Source organism: Myotis daubentonii, chromosome 13 (genome assembly GCF_963259705.1).
Source record: "Myotis daubentonii chromosome 13, mMyoDau2.1, whole genome shotgun sequence".
NCBI lineage: Eukaryota > Metazoa > Chordata > Mammalia > Chiroptera > Vespertilionidae > Myotis > Myotis daubentonii.
In genome coordinates this window covers 6085579-6102854 of record NC_081852.1, presented here as the reverse complement: position 1 = coordinate 6102854, position 17276 = coordinate 6085579, and the positions used below count along the sequence as shown (strand labels likewise).

Sequence of the window (17276 nt, the reverse complement as noted above, 5' to 3'; positions counted from 1 at the left end):
TCTGAATTCTTTTTCTGACATATTGCTTGCCTCTATTTCATTTACTGCCTTTTCTGGTGATGCCTCCTTTTCTTTCATATGTGGGCTGTTTCTTTGTCTCTCCGTGATGTCTCTTCTGCGGGCGTCTGGTTTTGTATTTCTCTCTCTCCTGTGTTGATTTAAAGGCAAAAAATACAACACAACAAGGCACAATGCACAAGGCACTGAACAAAGTGTATTCATGATACGAATAACCCCAAATAAAGGTGACCTTCAGAGAAAAGAGAATTAGGGGATACGAAAATAATGGAGTGCAAAAATGATATTGGGCAAAGAAAAAAAGTAAGAGAGAAAATAAAGAGAGTGAAAACGAAGGAGGGAAAACTATTTCTATGGGGAGAATACTCATATAGAACAACCACTAATCCCAAAAAATGCAAAGAACAAACACCCAGAGTTGAATGAAAACTACAAACAACAACTAATAGCAAGTGAGGAGAGGAAAAACAGAAGCAAAAAATAAACAGAAACAAAAACAACAAAAGAAGAGAAACAATTTCACAAACAAGCACAAAAGAGAACCAATCTAATCAACAATCAAGCAAACAATAGGACAGAGAGAAAGCAAGCAAAATAAAACAAAATAAAATACAAAAACCTATAACAAAAAAACAAAACAATAACAATAACAACAGCAGCAAAAACAAAAAAGGTAATAGAGAAAAAAGAAAAAAAATTGTGAAGAAAAAGGAGAGAGGTGTGTATGGACTTAGTGAAGGGGATCGGAAATTAGATATATAAGTAGGATGATTTTTTTTAACAGGGTAAAAAAGAATAGTTAAAATATAAAGCAGGAATAGGGTAAGAGAAACTGAACAACAAAATGGGGAAAGTGAGGAAGAGAGTGTTGGCATAAAGGTAATGTTGAGATAGAGTAAAATGATACTAAAGGAAAAATGAAAATAGAATGTAGAACACTATTTCCAAATTAAAGAGAAAATAAAATACTTTTTTTTAAAAAAAAGGTAAAATAGTGATAGTAATAATACTGATTAAAAGTAAAAATTTAATAATTAAAAAGGTAAAATCAAGTCATGAAAAAAGAAAAAAAAAAGGTTTCTTAAGTAAAAAATGAAAAAATAAAAATGAGTAGTAGTGAAAGTCATTCACTTCCTTTACTCTACTATTTGTCATGCCTGTTTCCTGTAAGTGGTCAGGACAGTATTGAAGTTCCCTGTGTTCCACTGATCCTCTTATTGTAAGCCACAGTCCTGATTTTCAAGCAGGCTGTGTTTCTGTGTTTCTTAGATTCCTTTGTGTTTACACAAGGGTCAATTTGTGATTCAACCCCTGGGTGGCAGTGTTTCTAGATTGACCTCTGTGGCTATAAGTCCTCTCTAGCCAGTATTTAGCTTTTGTTTTCCCTGTTGCACTTATACTGGTTTGGGGGAATGGATTGCCCCAGAGCTGGTTCTCTGATAATTACTCCCCACTCCGATCCCCAGGTTCCACAGAAACAACTTTCTCCTGCAGTCTCTAAGAGTGTCCTCAATTGGGTGATCCTATGTACTGGGCTTAGTAATCAACAGCAAGGATTTAAAGAGAAAAAAAGAGCTAGAGTAAGTGCGCAAACTCACGACTTTTACCCTCTGGGACTGTGCGCTTTTTCCCCCTGGCACTAAGCAGCCGGGTTACTGGTAAAATTTCAGGGTGCTTTTTTGCACCCAGTCCCGCTATGGGTTGAGTTTTAGAGTTCCCTTGTGCCAGCAGCCCTGCGGATCCCCTTCCACATTTGAGGATCACGCTAGCCCCAAAGGCCGCGGGTTTTTGTGGGGCACAGACTTCCCCAAACCTAGATCCAGTTCGCACATTTCTCTCTCCTGCCTGGATCGCAGACCTCACCTTTTCCTATGTGAAATCTGACCTTTCTGAGAAGGTGGAGAGCTCCTCCGAGTCAGCATCCCTGCTGCTGGAGATCCGGTGTTCCTGGGTTCGCAGCTGTTCCCTGGGTGTTTTTGTAGATTCCCAGGATGTATAGGTTTTCGGTAACAACCACGCTCCCCTTTAAGATGGTGCAGTCTCCACAGCAGAGCGGGCCACTCCAGGAGAGATTTCAGCAGCAGTGGAGGCTGCCAGGTCAGGGCAACCCCAACAGTCCTTTGGAGTATAGCTGTCCCTTACCCACAAATATATACTCCTTGTATGTCCACATGCTCTCCTTTTGTTCTCTCATTCACACTATCTTGCAGTCTGCCTTCCCAATGGCAGCCATCTTCCAAAAAAAAAATTTTAATGTGAGGATTTTTTTGTTTTATTTTTGTGGAAAATGCCGTTCGGATTTGGATGGAGATTGAATTAAATCTGTATATTATTTTAGGTAATATGGCCATTTAAAAATGTTAATTCTTTTAATTCATGAATGTGAACTATCTTTTCAATTTTGTGTCTTCCTCAATTTTCCCCCACAATGTCTTGTAGTTTTCAGTGTACCAGTTTTTTGCTTCCTTTTTAAAGTGTAATCCTAGGTATTTTATTCTTTTTGTTGCAATTGTAATTGGGATTGTTTTCCCATTAGTTGCTCTTTCTGATATTTTGTTGTTAGTATATAGGAATGTAATGGATTTTGTAATGATATTAACTTTGTATCCTGCAACTTTACTATATTTTTTATTGTTTTTAATATTTTGGAGGAGTCTTTAGGGTTTTCTATATAGAGAATCATGCCATCTTCAAAGAGTGACAGTTTTAGTCATTCATTCCCAATTTTGCTGTCTTTTATTATTTTATTTTATTTTTTGCCTGGTTGTTATGGCCAGGACTTACAGAACTATGTTGAATAACACTGGTGAGAGTAGACACCCTTGTCTTGTTCCTGATCATAGTGAAAAAGCTTTCAGTTTTTCATCATTTAGCTGAGGGGTTGTCTTAATGGCCTTTTTTATGTTGAAGTAGTTTCCTTCTATACTCATTTTATTGAGTGTTTTAATTATAAATGGATGTTGTATCTTGCCAAATGCTTTTTCTGCACCTATTGATATTCTCCTACCATTTTTACCCATTATTTTATTAATGTGGTGTACCACAATGATTAATTTGTGCATATTGAGCCATCCTTGCATCCTGGAATGAAGCCCATTTGATCGTGATGTATGATCCTTTAATGTATTATTGTACTTAGTTTGCAACTATATGTTTAGGATTTTCATATCTATGTTGATCAGATATGTTGGCATTTAATTTTCTTTTTGTTGTTGTCCTTGCCTGGTTTGGTATCAGGGTAATGTTGGCCTTATAAAATGAGTTAGGAATTGTTCCCGCGTCTTCAATTTTTTAGAAGAGTTTGAGAAGGATAGGTATTAAATTTTCTGTGAATATTTGGTATGATTTACCAGTGAAGCCATATGGCCTTGGACTTTTATTTTAGGGGAGATTTATTTTTTTTAAATTTCCTTATTGATTAAGGTATTACATATGTGTCCTTATCCCCCATTACCCCCCAAGGCCCCCCCCTCCTGTCCTCACCCTCCTGTTGTCTGTGTCCATTGGTTAGGCTTATATGCATGCATACAAGTCCTTTGGTTGATCTCTCCCCCTTACCCCTCCCCTCCCCTGCCTTCCCTCTGAAGTTTCACAGTCTGATCGTTGCTTCTCTGTCTCTGGATCAGTTTATGTTGTTCATTATATTCCATAAATGAGTGAGATCATGTGATATTTATCTTTCTCTGACTGGCTTATTTCACTTAGCATAACTTATTATTGCTTCAATTTAGGTTTTTCAATTCTTTATGGTTCAGTCTAGGAAGCTTATATATTTACTAGTATATTTATAAGAATTTGTCCATTTCTATGAAGTTATCAAATTTGGTGGTATATAGACTTTCATAGTATTCTTATATAAATCTTTGTATTTCTGTAGTGTCAATGATAATATTTTCCCTTTTATTTGTGATTTTATTTACTTGAGTCTTCTTTTTTCCTTCTCATAAGTCTAGCCAGAGGTTTGTCAGTTTTGTTAATTTTTTCAAAGAATCAGCTCTGTTTTATTATTTTTTCATTGTATTTTTTTGTTTTCTATTTCATTTATTTCTGCTCTAATTTATGTTATTTTTTCCTTCTACTGATTTTGTGCTTTGTTTTTCTCTTGCTTTTTAAAGTGTAATGTTAGGTTATTTGAGATTTTTCTTGTTCTTGGGTTAGGCCTGTAATACTATAAACTTTCCTCTTAGTACTGTTTTGCTGCATCCCCAAAATTTTTGTATGTATTATTTTCATTTTCATTTATTTCTATGTATGTTTTGATCTCTTATTTTATCTTTGATCCAATAGTTTTTCAGTAGCATGCTGTTTAATTTCCACAAATTTGTAGTTTTTCCACCTTCTTTCCCCCCCCCGCCCCCACCTTTCTTCTTATAGTTAATTTCCAGTTTCATACCATTGTGGTGAGAAAATATGTTTGGTGTGATTTCAATCTTTTAAAATTTATTGAGGTCAGTTTTGTGCCTCAACATATGCTCTATCCTTGAGATGGTTTTGTTTGCACTTGAGAAGAATGTATATTCTGTCATTTGTGGATGCAAAGTTCTAATAATATTGATTATATTCACACTAGTAACCCAGTGCACGAAATTTGTGCACATTAAAAGGGAATTAATTGCCCTAACCAGTTTGGCTCAGTGGATAGAGCGTTGGCCTGCGGACTCAAGTGTCCCAGGTTCAATTCTGGTCAAGGGCATGTACCTTGGTTGAGGGCACATTCCCAGTGGGGAGTGTGCAGGAGGCAGCTGATCGATGTTTCTCTCTCATCAATGTTTCTAACTCTCTATCCCTCTCCCTTCCTCTCTGTAAAAAATCAACAAAATATATTTTTTAAAAAAGGGAATTAATTAGCAGAGATATTTAAATGTTGCTATTTGCCCTTTCTCTATAATAGAAGTGTGAGAGATGAAAGGAAATTAGTAAAATGTATATGAAAATCATATATAAATTTATTAATAAATAAACAGTAACAAAAGGATATAACAACAGAGGCATGATATAAAAACAACAAAAACATGATATGAAGACAACAGAAACATGATATAAAAACAACAGTGATGCAAACAATGACTGATAAAGTGATTAAACTTATTCTAATATCTCCCTGTACACCACATTAAGAGTGAAAAAACTTTCAGAGTGCTTGACTAATTTCCCTTGTGATGAAGTACTTAGAACTTTAACTGTACATCACATACTCTTCAAACTCGAGAGAAAGCAACATATAACTGACCATGTGCAAAAACGGGTTCAGGTAGGAACATGCCTACTCTGTCTAGAGTTTGTCCTTGTGATTTATTAATAGTCATCACAAATGCTGGCATCACGGGAAACCATCGTCGAATCAATTTAAATGGGAAGCCAGTGTCAGATGGGGACAAATTAATTCTTGGAATCAGAACAGCCTCTCCCTCTGCAGATCCTGTAAATATCTTGGTCACGCCCTTACTTTGCCTGGTAGCATCTGCTATAAACTAAAGGCATGGCTGTGGGCGTGGTCGCTGTCTCTCAGAGAAGCAGCATCCCACTGAGACCTGGCTTTCATTCTCTTGTCTGTCTTTTCTAATCCTTTCAGCCGCCCCACTCAGGTGTGCTGGCGCGCACACTTTAGAAAGATCTGCCTCCAAGCTCCCAGGGCGGGTTCCTGCCTCAGACTCCGCCCTTACAGGAAACAGCTTGGGGGAGGGCACAGCTCTTGCCAAGACAATCCCTATAGGACTGTGACGAACACCACCCATGGTTTTTTTATAAGTAGATGGTCTAATGTGTCATCATACACACACACACACACACACACACACACACACACACATTAGAGGCCCAGTGCACGAAATTTGTGCATGGGAGGGGGGTCCCTCAGCCTGGCCTGCACCCTCTCCAATCTAAAACCCCCTCAGGGGATCTCCGGCAGTCAGACATCCCTCTCTCAATCCAGGACTGCTGGCTCCTAATCGCTCACCTGCCTTCCAGCTCGCTCCTAACCACTCACCTGCCTGCCTGATCACCCCTAATTGCCTCTGCTTGCTGGCCTGATTTCTCCCTAACTGGTCCCCTGCTGACCTGGTTGCCCCCTAACTGCCCCCCTGCCAGCCTGGTCACCCCCTAACTGTCCGGAAGGAAGTCAGATGTCCGGAAGATGTCTGGTCAGCCTGTTCTGGTCTAATTAGCATATTACCCATTTATTATTTCAGAGAGGAAGGGAGAGGGAGAGAGAGAAACATCAATGATGAGAGAGAATCATCGATAGACTGCCTACTGCACACCCCTCCACCCCCACTGGGGATCGAAACCACAACCCGGGCATGTGCCCTGACCAGGAATCAAACTGTGACCTTCTGGTTCATAGGTCAAAGCTCAGCCACTGAGCCATGCAGGCCAGGCTCTAATGTGTCATTTAAAGTTGATATTTCCTTATTAATTTTCTCCTTGGATGGTTGATTCATTGTTGTAAATGAGGCATTTAGGTTCCCTACTATGATTTTTGTCAATTTCTCCATTTAGGTCTGATAGTAATTGCTTTATATATTTTGGTGCTCCCAGGTTTTATGGGTGTGTGTGCACGCGCGTGTGTGTATTCTATATAATAAAAGGGTAATATGTAAATTGACCCTAACAGCAGTATGACTGGGAACAACTGGTCACTATGACACACACTGACCACCAGGGGGCAGACGCTGAATGCAGGAGCTGCCCCCTGGTGGTCAGTGCGCTCCCACAGGGGGAGCTCTGCTCAGCCATAAGCCAGGCTGACGGCTGCCAGCACAGCAGTGGTGGTGGGAGCCTCTCCCCCCTCCTCAGCAGCCCTAAGGATGTCCGACTGCAGCTTAGGACTGCTTTCTACTGGCAAGTGAACATCCCCTGAGGGCTGCCAGACTGCGAGAGGGCACAGGCTGGGCTGAGGGACCACCCTGAGTGCACAAATTTTTGTGCACCAGGCCTCTAGTGTATATATGTGTGTGCGTGTGCATGTGTGTGTGTGTGTGTGTGTGTGTGTGTGTGTAAATATCTGAGTGTTATGTCTTCTCTGGATGCCATTTGCTTAGAGTACCATATTCCACCTCTTCATTTTAGTCTGTGTTTATCTTTGGAGCTGAGATGGATCTCCTGTAGGCAGCAAGTTGGGTCTTGTTTTTTAATCTATCCTGCTGCTCTATGCCTCTTGATTCATGAGTTCAGTCCATTTTCATTTAGGGTGTAATGATATATGAAGACTTGCTAGAACTATTTTTTATTTTTTTCTTATTGCTCTCTGTCTCCATTGTTTCTTTGCCTTGTGTTTCTGTCTGCCTTTTTTAGTTTTGTTAGTTCATTTATAATTTTTTCTCTTTTATGTTTTTGGTTAATCTCACCTGAGGATATTTTTCCATTGTTGTTTTTTTTTTTGAGATTGAGAGAGAGAATGGAAGGAAGGTGGAGAGGGAGAGAGGAAAAAAAACACCGATGTGAGAGAAACACATTGGCTGGTTGCCTCCTGCAAGTGCCCCAACTGGGTCTGGGGATCAAGCCTGCAACCAAGGTACTTGCCCTTGACAAGAATCAAACCCAAGACCCTTCAGTCCACAGGCTGACACACACTAACTACTGAGAAAAACTGGCTAGGGCTGGTTTTTTTTTTTTATATTATCTGTCTCAGCTACAGATTTTTGTTTTGTGGTTACCATTAAGTTTATGTAAAAAATTCTTCATACTTACACTAGTCCTTTTTCTTCTGATTGTATCTCATCTTTATTCACTTATCAAGTTCACTCTTTTTTTTCCTTCCCTTTTCTATTTTTGTTGTCATAAAGTATGGCTTTTTATGCCGTGCATTTGTTTAGAAATTTCAGAAGTTATACTTTTTTTAAAAAAAAATTATTATCCCTCTTTATCCTTCATGCTATCGTTAAGTATTTAATACTCTATTCTGAAAAATTTTGCATTTTCCTGCTTCTGTCACCTGAAAGTTTTGTATACTTTTGTCTTTTTCTTTCAAGCAAAGAGCTCCTTTCAATATTTCTTGTAATGCAGGTATTGTGGCAGTAAAAATCCCTCAGCTCTTATTTTATGGGGAAGTTTTTATTTCTCCTTCATATCAAAAGGATAACTTTGCTGGATATATTATTTTTGGATGGTGATTTTCCTCTTTCAATAGTTTGAATATTTAATTCCACTCTCTCCTGGATTGTAAATTTTTTTTCTGTAATGGGGTTGCCTTTGTAGGTTACAGTCTCCCTCTCACCCCCTGGCTGCTTTGAAATTTTTTTCTATATCATTAACTTTTGATATTTTTTATATGATGTGTCTTGAAAAAAAGTCTTTTGTATTGAGAAAAATAGGTTTTCTGTTAGCTTTTTGGATTCAAGAATCCAGCTCTTTCCTTTGGTTTGGGAAGTTCTTATTGACTATTTGTTTGTATGACTATTTAACTCTGTTCCCTACTCCCTCTCTTCTGGTATACCCTTATGCTTATGTTGCTCTTTGTAATGGAGTAAGATTGTTCTCATAAGTAGAGTTCCTTTATTATTTTATAAACCCTTAGTTCACTTTCTTTATCCGCCTGGGTCATATCCAAGTTCCTACTTTTAAAAAGTTACTGCTTAGTTTACTATTAAATAGAATGCTAGAATCATATTGGGAGGACTCAGTTATTTTAGGAATGAATCAAGACAATAAGGGATGAAATCCTGCCCAGAGAGGACAAATGAAGAAAGTTGTGTAAGATTTGAAAGTACTGGTACTATTTACAGTATTTCTCATGTTGTCTTCCTACGGGATAAAACAGAGCATCTCTCAAAAGTCCTTCATGTTTCTGTTCCACTGGTTCTTGAAAAGTCTGTCCTGGAGCTGGAAACAGTGCCTACTTGATCTTGCAAATGTAGGAGGACCGAGCACATCTAATTCTAGAAAGAAGAGCCGTGATTGATCTTTGAATTCACTAATTCTCTTTTCCACCTGGTTTGCTGTTTCAAATATTCTTCAATATGTTCCTCATCTTATTTATTGAGGTTTCAGCTCCAGAATTTTTGTTTGGTTCCTTCTATACTTACAATCTCTTTGGTAAAATACTGCATTTGTTCATTAGTTTTCTTCCTGAGTTCAATGACCTTTTTCTCTAAGTTCTGTTTTTATCTCATCGAGCATCTTCATAACTGCAATCTTAAACTTTGTCATTTTAGTCACAGTTTTCTAGGAGTTTGAGTTTGGTTTCTGGAGACTTTTCTTTCTGTGCTTCCGTGTTACCTTTCTTGTTCATGTTATTTGATGGATTGTTTCTCTGCGTGGACAATCGAGGTAGTGGCCCATTTTCTTCATTAGATATTCTTTTGCTGTCAGTAATTCAGCAGGTTAATATATAGGGTACTTTGTTTTGTTTTCCAGTAGATAGTGTTAGCACATATTTTGTTTTCTCTTACCTGCACTATTTGAGCCTCACTTTTAAGGTAAATGCTGTGTATCCAGTGGGAAAGTAGGTGTTCCTTGTGTCACCAGTTCACCTTAGTTATAGGGCACTATCACCATGATGGGAGTTTGTGGTAGGAGGTGGAAAATGGTTTTATGAGCTCTCACTAATGGTGCTGGCCAGGCTGTGTTTTTGAAGGCATCTCTTCTGCCTCTATTGAGCTCTGCCAAGATGAGTAGGGTGGAGGTGGGGGTGGGGGTGCGGGGTGAGTTCATTATTTTACAGCCTCATTGAACTATTTAAGGCATCTCAGTTTTCTCTATCTGGCTCTGCTAGGGTGGTAAGGTTGAACTCCTGCAGGTCCACCCTCCTGCCAGCAGTGGCCATGGGCACAATGCCCTGTCCAGGTCTTCTCACCTTTCTTTATTGGGCTCTGTCAGGATGGGTTAGGCTATGGAAGCATGTGTGGCGCCACCCCTCTTCCAGGAGTGGCTATCATAGTTGCTCTTGTTTGAAGCTTCCCAGCCACCTCTGCAAGGGGTCTGCTGTAACGGGGAGAGAGAAAAGGTGATGCCTTTTCTTGGGAGACCACTGCTTCTGTCCCTCTTACACTCCAGGCTCCAGTGTGAGTCCTGCATCCAGCCCTCCACTATTGCCCTCTCTGGAGCCTCAGTGCGTGCTGGGCTGCATCTGCAGCAACCTCCCCTTCCTTCCCTGTCCACCCCTCCTGCTCATTCAAATCTTCCCACCTTCAGATGTTCTGACAGGTGGCTTTCAGGTCAGGTATCTTTGTGTGTTGAGCAGGGGGTCCTTTGTTGAGTTATAATTGTCTAACTTGTAATTTTAAGAAGAGAATAAAGGAGTCTTCTCACTCCACCATGATGCTGACATCACCCTCTGAGTTATTGTGGTTTTTATCTAAAAGCAAGCTTTTATTATTTTTATCTCCCTTTTGAAAATTAAAAAAATGCTTTTTTTATCATAAAGTAGTACATATTTTCTATAAAAATCCTATATAATAAAAGGGTAATATGCAAAAAGACCGAATGGCAGAACTGAACAACCAATCAAAGTGTGATATGCTAATAATATGCTAAGGTGCTCAATTGCTTCTATGATGTGCACTGACCACCAGGGGGCAGACAGTCAACTGGTTGACCAGTCGCTATGATGTGCACTGACCACCAGGAGGCAGATGCTCTGACTGGTAGGTTAGCTTGCTGCTGGGCTCCGGCTGATTGGGACTGAGCAAGATGGGCCAGATATGCCCTGGTGCCCTCCCGAGGCCCCTCCCCGGGAGATTGTGCACCGGTGGGGTCCCTCAACCTGGCCTGCACCCTCTCACAATCTGGGACCTTCTGGGGGATGTCGGAGAGCCAGTTGTTTGTCTTGTTGGTGTTGACTTGTATAAGTTTTTTATATATAAACAAATCGGAGTTTTTAAGTCATTCTTCTATTTTAGAAAGGAGGACATTTGCTCTGATTTCTCAGAATGGTCTCCTTTTGTGAAGTACTGTATATTTTTATATACCTAGTGATTATTTTTCCAATTTATTCATATTTAGAAGGGATGGTTTATGTTTACTGTGTTGGAATTTGAGAAGGATTCTGTTGGAAATTGTGTAAGCCCCTTGCCAATTATTTTGTCATAGTATATTTGTTAAATAAGCAGTCCCCATGACTTGGGGTCATAGGAACAGACTGCTGGTGTGATGGCTCCTGGCTGGGCGGGCAGGCTCCTCCTTTGTTGAGGGTTTCATTCTCTTCTCGAGGAGCCATGGGAGACTCAGAGCTCCAGGTGTCACTGTAACTCCACTCCTGGGCTGGTGGACTTTGTTAGTGAGTCAAGTCACTGCTTTTCCCTCTCATATTTGTAATTCTTCATGTCAGACGAGTCCCATGTTGCTTGGAACAAATCCCCTTCATAGCATCCGTTTCCCATAATTCCTCTGCTTTGATTAGAAATTGCCGCTTCACCAATGAAACCGAGGATCGACATTCAGATGGCTGGCTGCATGTTTGTGGCATTGATAGAAATCTGTTATGCTAGTGTTTGTATTTGATCAACTACCTCAGTTCTCAGTTGTTATTGCCGAATTTTCCCCTGGCTCTGCTGTTTTGGGCTTCCAGGTTCCCCAGATTTCTGGGAATGCTCTCCACTTGCTCCCTCCGAGGGCTCCTCCTTGGCTGTGTTCAGTTGCAGACTAGTAGGTCCCTCTTTTGACCTAATCCTACCTGTGCCCGCGTAACAGAAATCCCTCAGTATCTGGATACTGGTGTCATCCTTCTCTGTTTAGTAGAAAATGATTTAAAATAAAAAAACTTCCCTAATTGTATATTTCTTAGGTCATGCCAGTAAGTTTTGGGGAGGGAAGAATTTAAATATATGGACTCAAATGTATGCCATCTTCTCTATTGGTCCAAGAGATCAATGGATTTATCTGCATTAAGTGCTTTCAGGAAGTCTGAGTGTATTGTGTCTTCTGCTTTTCCTTATCTACCAGATGTTTCTGTTTTGTAATAGATGATTCAACACGTGTTCCTCTTGGAGAAAACAAGGACTACATTAATGCTAGTTATATTAGGATAACCAATTCTGGAGAAGAGTATTTCTATATCGCTACCCAAGGGCCACTGCCAACTACCACAGATGACTTTTGGCAAATGATTTTGGAAAATAACTCTAATGTTATTGTCATGATAACCAGAGAGATAGAAGCTGGAGTTCCCAAATGCCATCGTTACTGGCCCATTTCTACGAAGAAGCCTTTGGAACTGAAACACTGTCGTATCTTCCTGGAGAACTACCAGATACTTCCATATTTCACCATTCGAATATTTCAAGTTGTGAGGAAGTCTGTAAGTTTTTAAAAATCAGTATCAGATACATATTTCATTATATAAGCATGCATGTCAGGATGAGAAGTTAGGCATAGGGTAGTGTATAGACCAGGATACTTTTTAAATAACTTAGTTTTACTTCTCTCTGGCATTAGAAACTAAGACCTCACCACTTCCACTTGTGCTTAATCAAACTCTGGCTGGCGAGAGGAAGGGATGGAAGGGGGGAATGGAGTGAGAGAGTGAGTATTGGAAGTTGCCTAATCCTGGGATGTACTTGGGCTGCTTCTGCCAATATGGTATTGTGACAGATGTGTATTGAGTCTTTAAGGTATGTTAGTTATGTGAAGGCATGTTAGGAATGTGTCAGGCACCCTTACAGAGTGGTGGAGAGTTTGGTGTGCTCAATGGTAATGTTGCGATCCATGTGGAGGGTTTGGGAGCTTTGGAGGGAAGTACTTAGCATTACTTGTGGTTTTGGGAAGGTTTTTTGGAGGCAGTGGCATCTGAATTGAGAATTGGCCAAATGAGAAAGATGGAAAGAGGGAGTAGATTATCAAGATATAAAATGGAACGCGGTATATATAAAGAAATATAAGTAGTTAAATGTTTCTGGAACATAAAATTGCAGTGCCAGGAAGTAATGAGAGATGAGATGAGGTTATAGAAAGTAAGCAGGGGCAAACCAGAACATGAAATTTCTTGGATTTTAGTGAAGGAGCCAAACGTTATTATGAAGATAATTGAGAGACATTGAAAAATTTTAGTAAGAAAGTGCCACTGTCATCTAGGGAAGTTGGCATTGAGATGGAAAGCAGAGACTTTGGTGTTTTTTAGATAAAATTGGCAGACTTATATGCGACTTATGACTTTTGACTTATAAGTGACAGAAAGAGTGGTCAAAAGTATGCTATGTAATATGGTAGCCACATGTGGCTATTTAAGTTTAAGTTATTTAAACTTACATAAAATAACAAATTTATTTTTCACCTGCAGCAGTCCCATGTTACCAGAGGCTACCATATTGGGCAGCACAGATATAGAACATCTGCGTCATAGAAAGTTTTGTTGGGAAGTGTTGTCTGGAGTAATTCACAGATTTCTTGCTCTGATAGACTCAGAAAATAGAAAAGCAGTGATTTATAGGAGGAAGTGATGAGTTAACTTCTCTAAGTGGATTTGATTAGCAAGTATGTGATACATGTGTTCCACAGGAATGAATGGGATGGGAGTTAAACAGGAAGCTTGAAAAAACGGGATGATATTTGGAGTCATCACCAAAGAAGTTGACTTGATTAGAGCACAATGACTAGGAAAAGGGTTTCTGGAGGTGCTGAGGTTGGAACCTATACATTTTTAATTGCAATAAAATAGGCAACTATGTGATTATTTTCTCCCCGACAGCCAGACTATGGGATTTTTGTTCACTGGTTATGGGACTGGCCCAGGGTAATCTGGCAAGACTCAAATGATAAAGGGAGTTGACAGTTTGTAAGAGAATGATTCTGATAATTAGTCATGAAGTCTTAATTTAGGGAGATGAATGGAATCGGACCAGTCAACTAGGAGTACGTGGAGGACACAAGGGACAGGAGAGTGCATTTGGTTGCATTGAAGTGACGCACAAATGAGGTGCTAGCATATAGGCTTCTGGTCAGACAGTGGCGGTGGATTTTAAGAACTGGAAGCTTTTTGATCCCTGACATAGCAGGTGGTGCTCCTCACTGTGAGGACTAGGAGGAAGGAGTCTCTCCTCTGCAAGACAGAAATAAAGGTGCTGTGATTCAGAAGGTCGGTGGCCCTGTGGGGACCCTGACTGTGCCCTGGATGGCGTCAGAACCTGTGGTAGGGAGAAGGTCGGGATGTTCTGTGAATGTAGCAGAAGAAGCAGGAGGTCTAGCTAGTGGGTTATAACAATGAAGAGATGAAGCTAGGAGGTGTGAAGCTCAAAAGGAAGAGAGCTTTGTTTTTTCAAGGAGAAGGAATAGTGAATTGGAAACGGGAGTCGGCAGCAAGCAGTATGTAACCTAGTCTCTGTGCTCTGTGATACCTAGGGCCTCGATCAGAGCGCCAGAGACAGTGACGTGCCTGTGGGAGGCAAGGCAAGGCAACACAAGGAAATGGAAGAAACATTTAGGGAGGTGACTAGGGTTTCTAAGATATGATTGTGGGATGGTGGCCCTGAGTGCAAAGGGAGAAGTTGAGAGAGAGAGAGAGGAGTAGGAAGGGATGGGAGAGGCAGATTTGCGAATGAGGAGGGTGTGAGCCCAGAGTGAGGAGCAGGATGTCAGGAATAACAATGGCTGACATGGATGCAGAGCTTGCTGGCTCTGTGCTGGGCACCATGCTTGTTCTGTGTACCTGGGGACTCGCCTGATCCCTCATTCCCTTGATACCTGTTGATTCTGTCCTGTTAACCAAGTAGCATGTCAGGGGTTGGGGATATAAAGAGACACAGTCTCAAGTCTTAGAGTACTTTCAGGCTAGCATGGGAGGAAGACACCAGCCCTAACCGGTTTGGCTCAGTGGATAGAGCGTTGGCCTATGGACTGAAGGGTCCCGGGTTCGATTCCAGTCAAGGGCATGTTGCGGGCACATCCCCAGTGGGTGATGTGCAGGAGGCAGCTGATCGATGTTTCCAATTCTCTATTCCTCTCCCTTCCTCTCTGTAGAAAATCAATAAAATATATTTTTTAAAAAAGATACCAGCCACATCAGTTCCAAATGGGGTGTGAGGCCTGCCGCGGCAGGAGAGGGCAGCATGCTTGGAGAATGTAGGCCAGGCGGGAAGCACAGATGCATGGTCTGTCTGCATGGACTCAAGTTCTGGGATCCACTTACGGAGTTTTGGCAAGGGAGGCCAGGACGGTGGCCTTTGGGCTGAGGCCCACAAGCCTCAGACCCATGTGGTTCTGTTTGGAGAACCTGCATCAGCGGCCTGTCTTCATGGCACTGGGTCAGTCAGGAAAGCAACTCCATGGTCAACAGCAGCAGGAGAGATTTAGTCCTTGAAATATGTGATAGGGTGAGAGTTACCCTAAAACTCATGCCTTCGCAGGATTTTCAAGGATTGTTTTCATCACTGACTTTTAGGTGCTGATGATTCAAACTTGAGCTTTCTATTTGGAACTTAGGAAAACTGGTGCACTAGGGCAGCAGGAGAGGAGTGAGAACCCACCCTGAGTGTTCCCCATGGGTCCCCAGTGAAATTAAATGTGGGCGCACCCTGGAAGAGGGTGATCCCTTTGGAAGGGATGATTGGAAAACTCAAAGTGCTTAATCTGTCAGTCTTGAGGAGTTTCATGACTCCACATCCAGGGGCTCAGCACAGGTCATCAACCACCCTGTCCTCATTGGCAGAGGGCATTGGTGCTCCCGGTCAAGCAACTTGATAGCACATATCTGTTTTAATTAAACTTAATGATATTTAAGCTAAGAAAGAGTGCTATTCTATATTATTCATAACATGTTGGGCCATCTTTGAATTCCTGTTTTTTTCTGCAGCCTCATGGTGCAGAAGAAAGATAGTAGACTTGGATTCAGGAGGCCTACTTGGTAGTCTCAGCTCTGGACCTGTGAGCCTTCTGACCTATTTTGCATCTCTCAGTCATGCTAATCCTGACTTCTTTATCTCTAAAACGAGGGCAAATAGTGCCACCTCCAAACACTGATGTGAGGATTAAAAGCGATAATGCACAGTACCTGGAACAGAACAAGTGCCCAATTCATGTTTCCTGTTGGTATTCATATGTTTATTATTGTAGTACCTATAGCCACTATTATTATTATCATTATTATTTCTGGTATATTAGAAATTAAAATGATATCTTTAATATAAGAGGTTGATATATCTGTCTTCTCTATCTCTCCCCTTCTTCTCTCTCCCTCTCCTACACCCTTTCCCTCTCTTTCCCTTTCTCAACAGACAAGAACTAGGCACTTTATAAAACAGTTGCAGTTCACCAACTGGCCAGACCACGGCACTCCTGCGCCACCAGAGTGTTTCATACAGTATGTCCGCTATGTGAGGAGCAGCCACCTGACAGGACCCATCGTGGTTCACTGCAGCGCAGGCGTGGGCCGGACCGGGGTGTTCATCTGTATAGATGTGGTGTTCTGCGCCATTGAAAAGAACTTTGCAGTAAGTGTGGGAATTAAGTAGATAAACCCATATCAGTAAAACTCTACTTTCAACAGTCTTCCAACAGCTGTTGTTTAGTTAGTTATTAAGAGCAACTTAGTTACTAGGAGCAACTTAGTAAAGAGACATGAGCTTTGGGAACCTGTTCCTTAACTGCTGCAGGTTCCTGGAGGTGGTTGTGAGGACTGAAGTACATAATGAAACGAATGGCTTCAAACATAGTACCTACACACTGAGTGTGAGTTCATCTACCTTCCTCTGCCTTCCACCCCCAGGGGCCTCTTCCCGGCCTTGTTGGAGAAGATTGGTGGCATGTGCCTGTTTTGAATGGACAGAACGACATGCATGTAGCACATTGAAAACAATGCAGACTTCAGAGCGATTGAGAGGCTCGGGGTGTGACTGCCAGTTTTGCCACATACTGTAGACTTTTGGCGACTTTGTGCAAATTGTTCATCCTCTCTGCAACCCAGTTTGCTCATATATAAAATATGGATAATAATATTGTTGGATTTGAGTTATTCATTAGCAATTCTTTACTTTCCTCTTAATTTAGACATGTGGTGATTATACGATTGCCTTTATTATTGGTTACACTGATGGGGGAATGTGACTTTAGATCTGTGGCCAAACAGGCTACTTCCTGAGTGTTCTGCGCTGCAGCAGTGAGGGTGGGCGTGCGTGCACTGAGCAGGCGGGGCTCTGACCACAGTCAAGCCCAGGAGTGTGACCCTGTGGCTTAGTCTAGGCAGGCTGTGGGCGTGCCTGGCAGACAGCGCTGCAGTCAGGCTGTTGTCGGAACAGGTCTCAGACTCTCCTCCTCAGACTCTGGGTAGTTGTACTCGACAGTGACAACAGATGCCACTTGGGCCCTGGACCTCAGGGTGCATGATGTGGGAG

The 17276-nt window shown here is 41.3% G+C and overlaps 1 protein-coding gene across 1 annotated transcript in view; it reads left to right on the top strand.

Annotated features, from left to right (window-relative positions):
- PTPN20 (protein tyrosine phosphatase non-receptor type 20) overlaps nucleotides 1–17276 on the top strand; it is a 66150-nt gene that overhangs the window by 41442 nt on the left and 7432 nt on the right. Inside the window, exons 5-6 of the mRNA XM_059661890.1 lie at nucleotides 11919–12253; nucleotides 16161–16376. Of these exons, the coding sequence (XP_059517873.1) occupies nucleotides 11919–12253; nucleotides 16161–16376 (551 nt within the window). The remainder of the gene's footprint in view (nucleotides 1–11918; nucleotides 12254–16160; nucleotides 16377–17276) is intronic.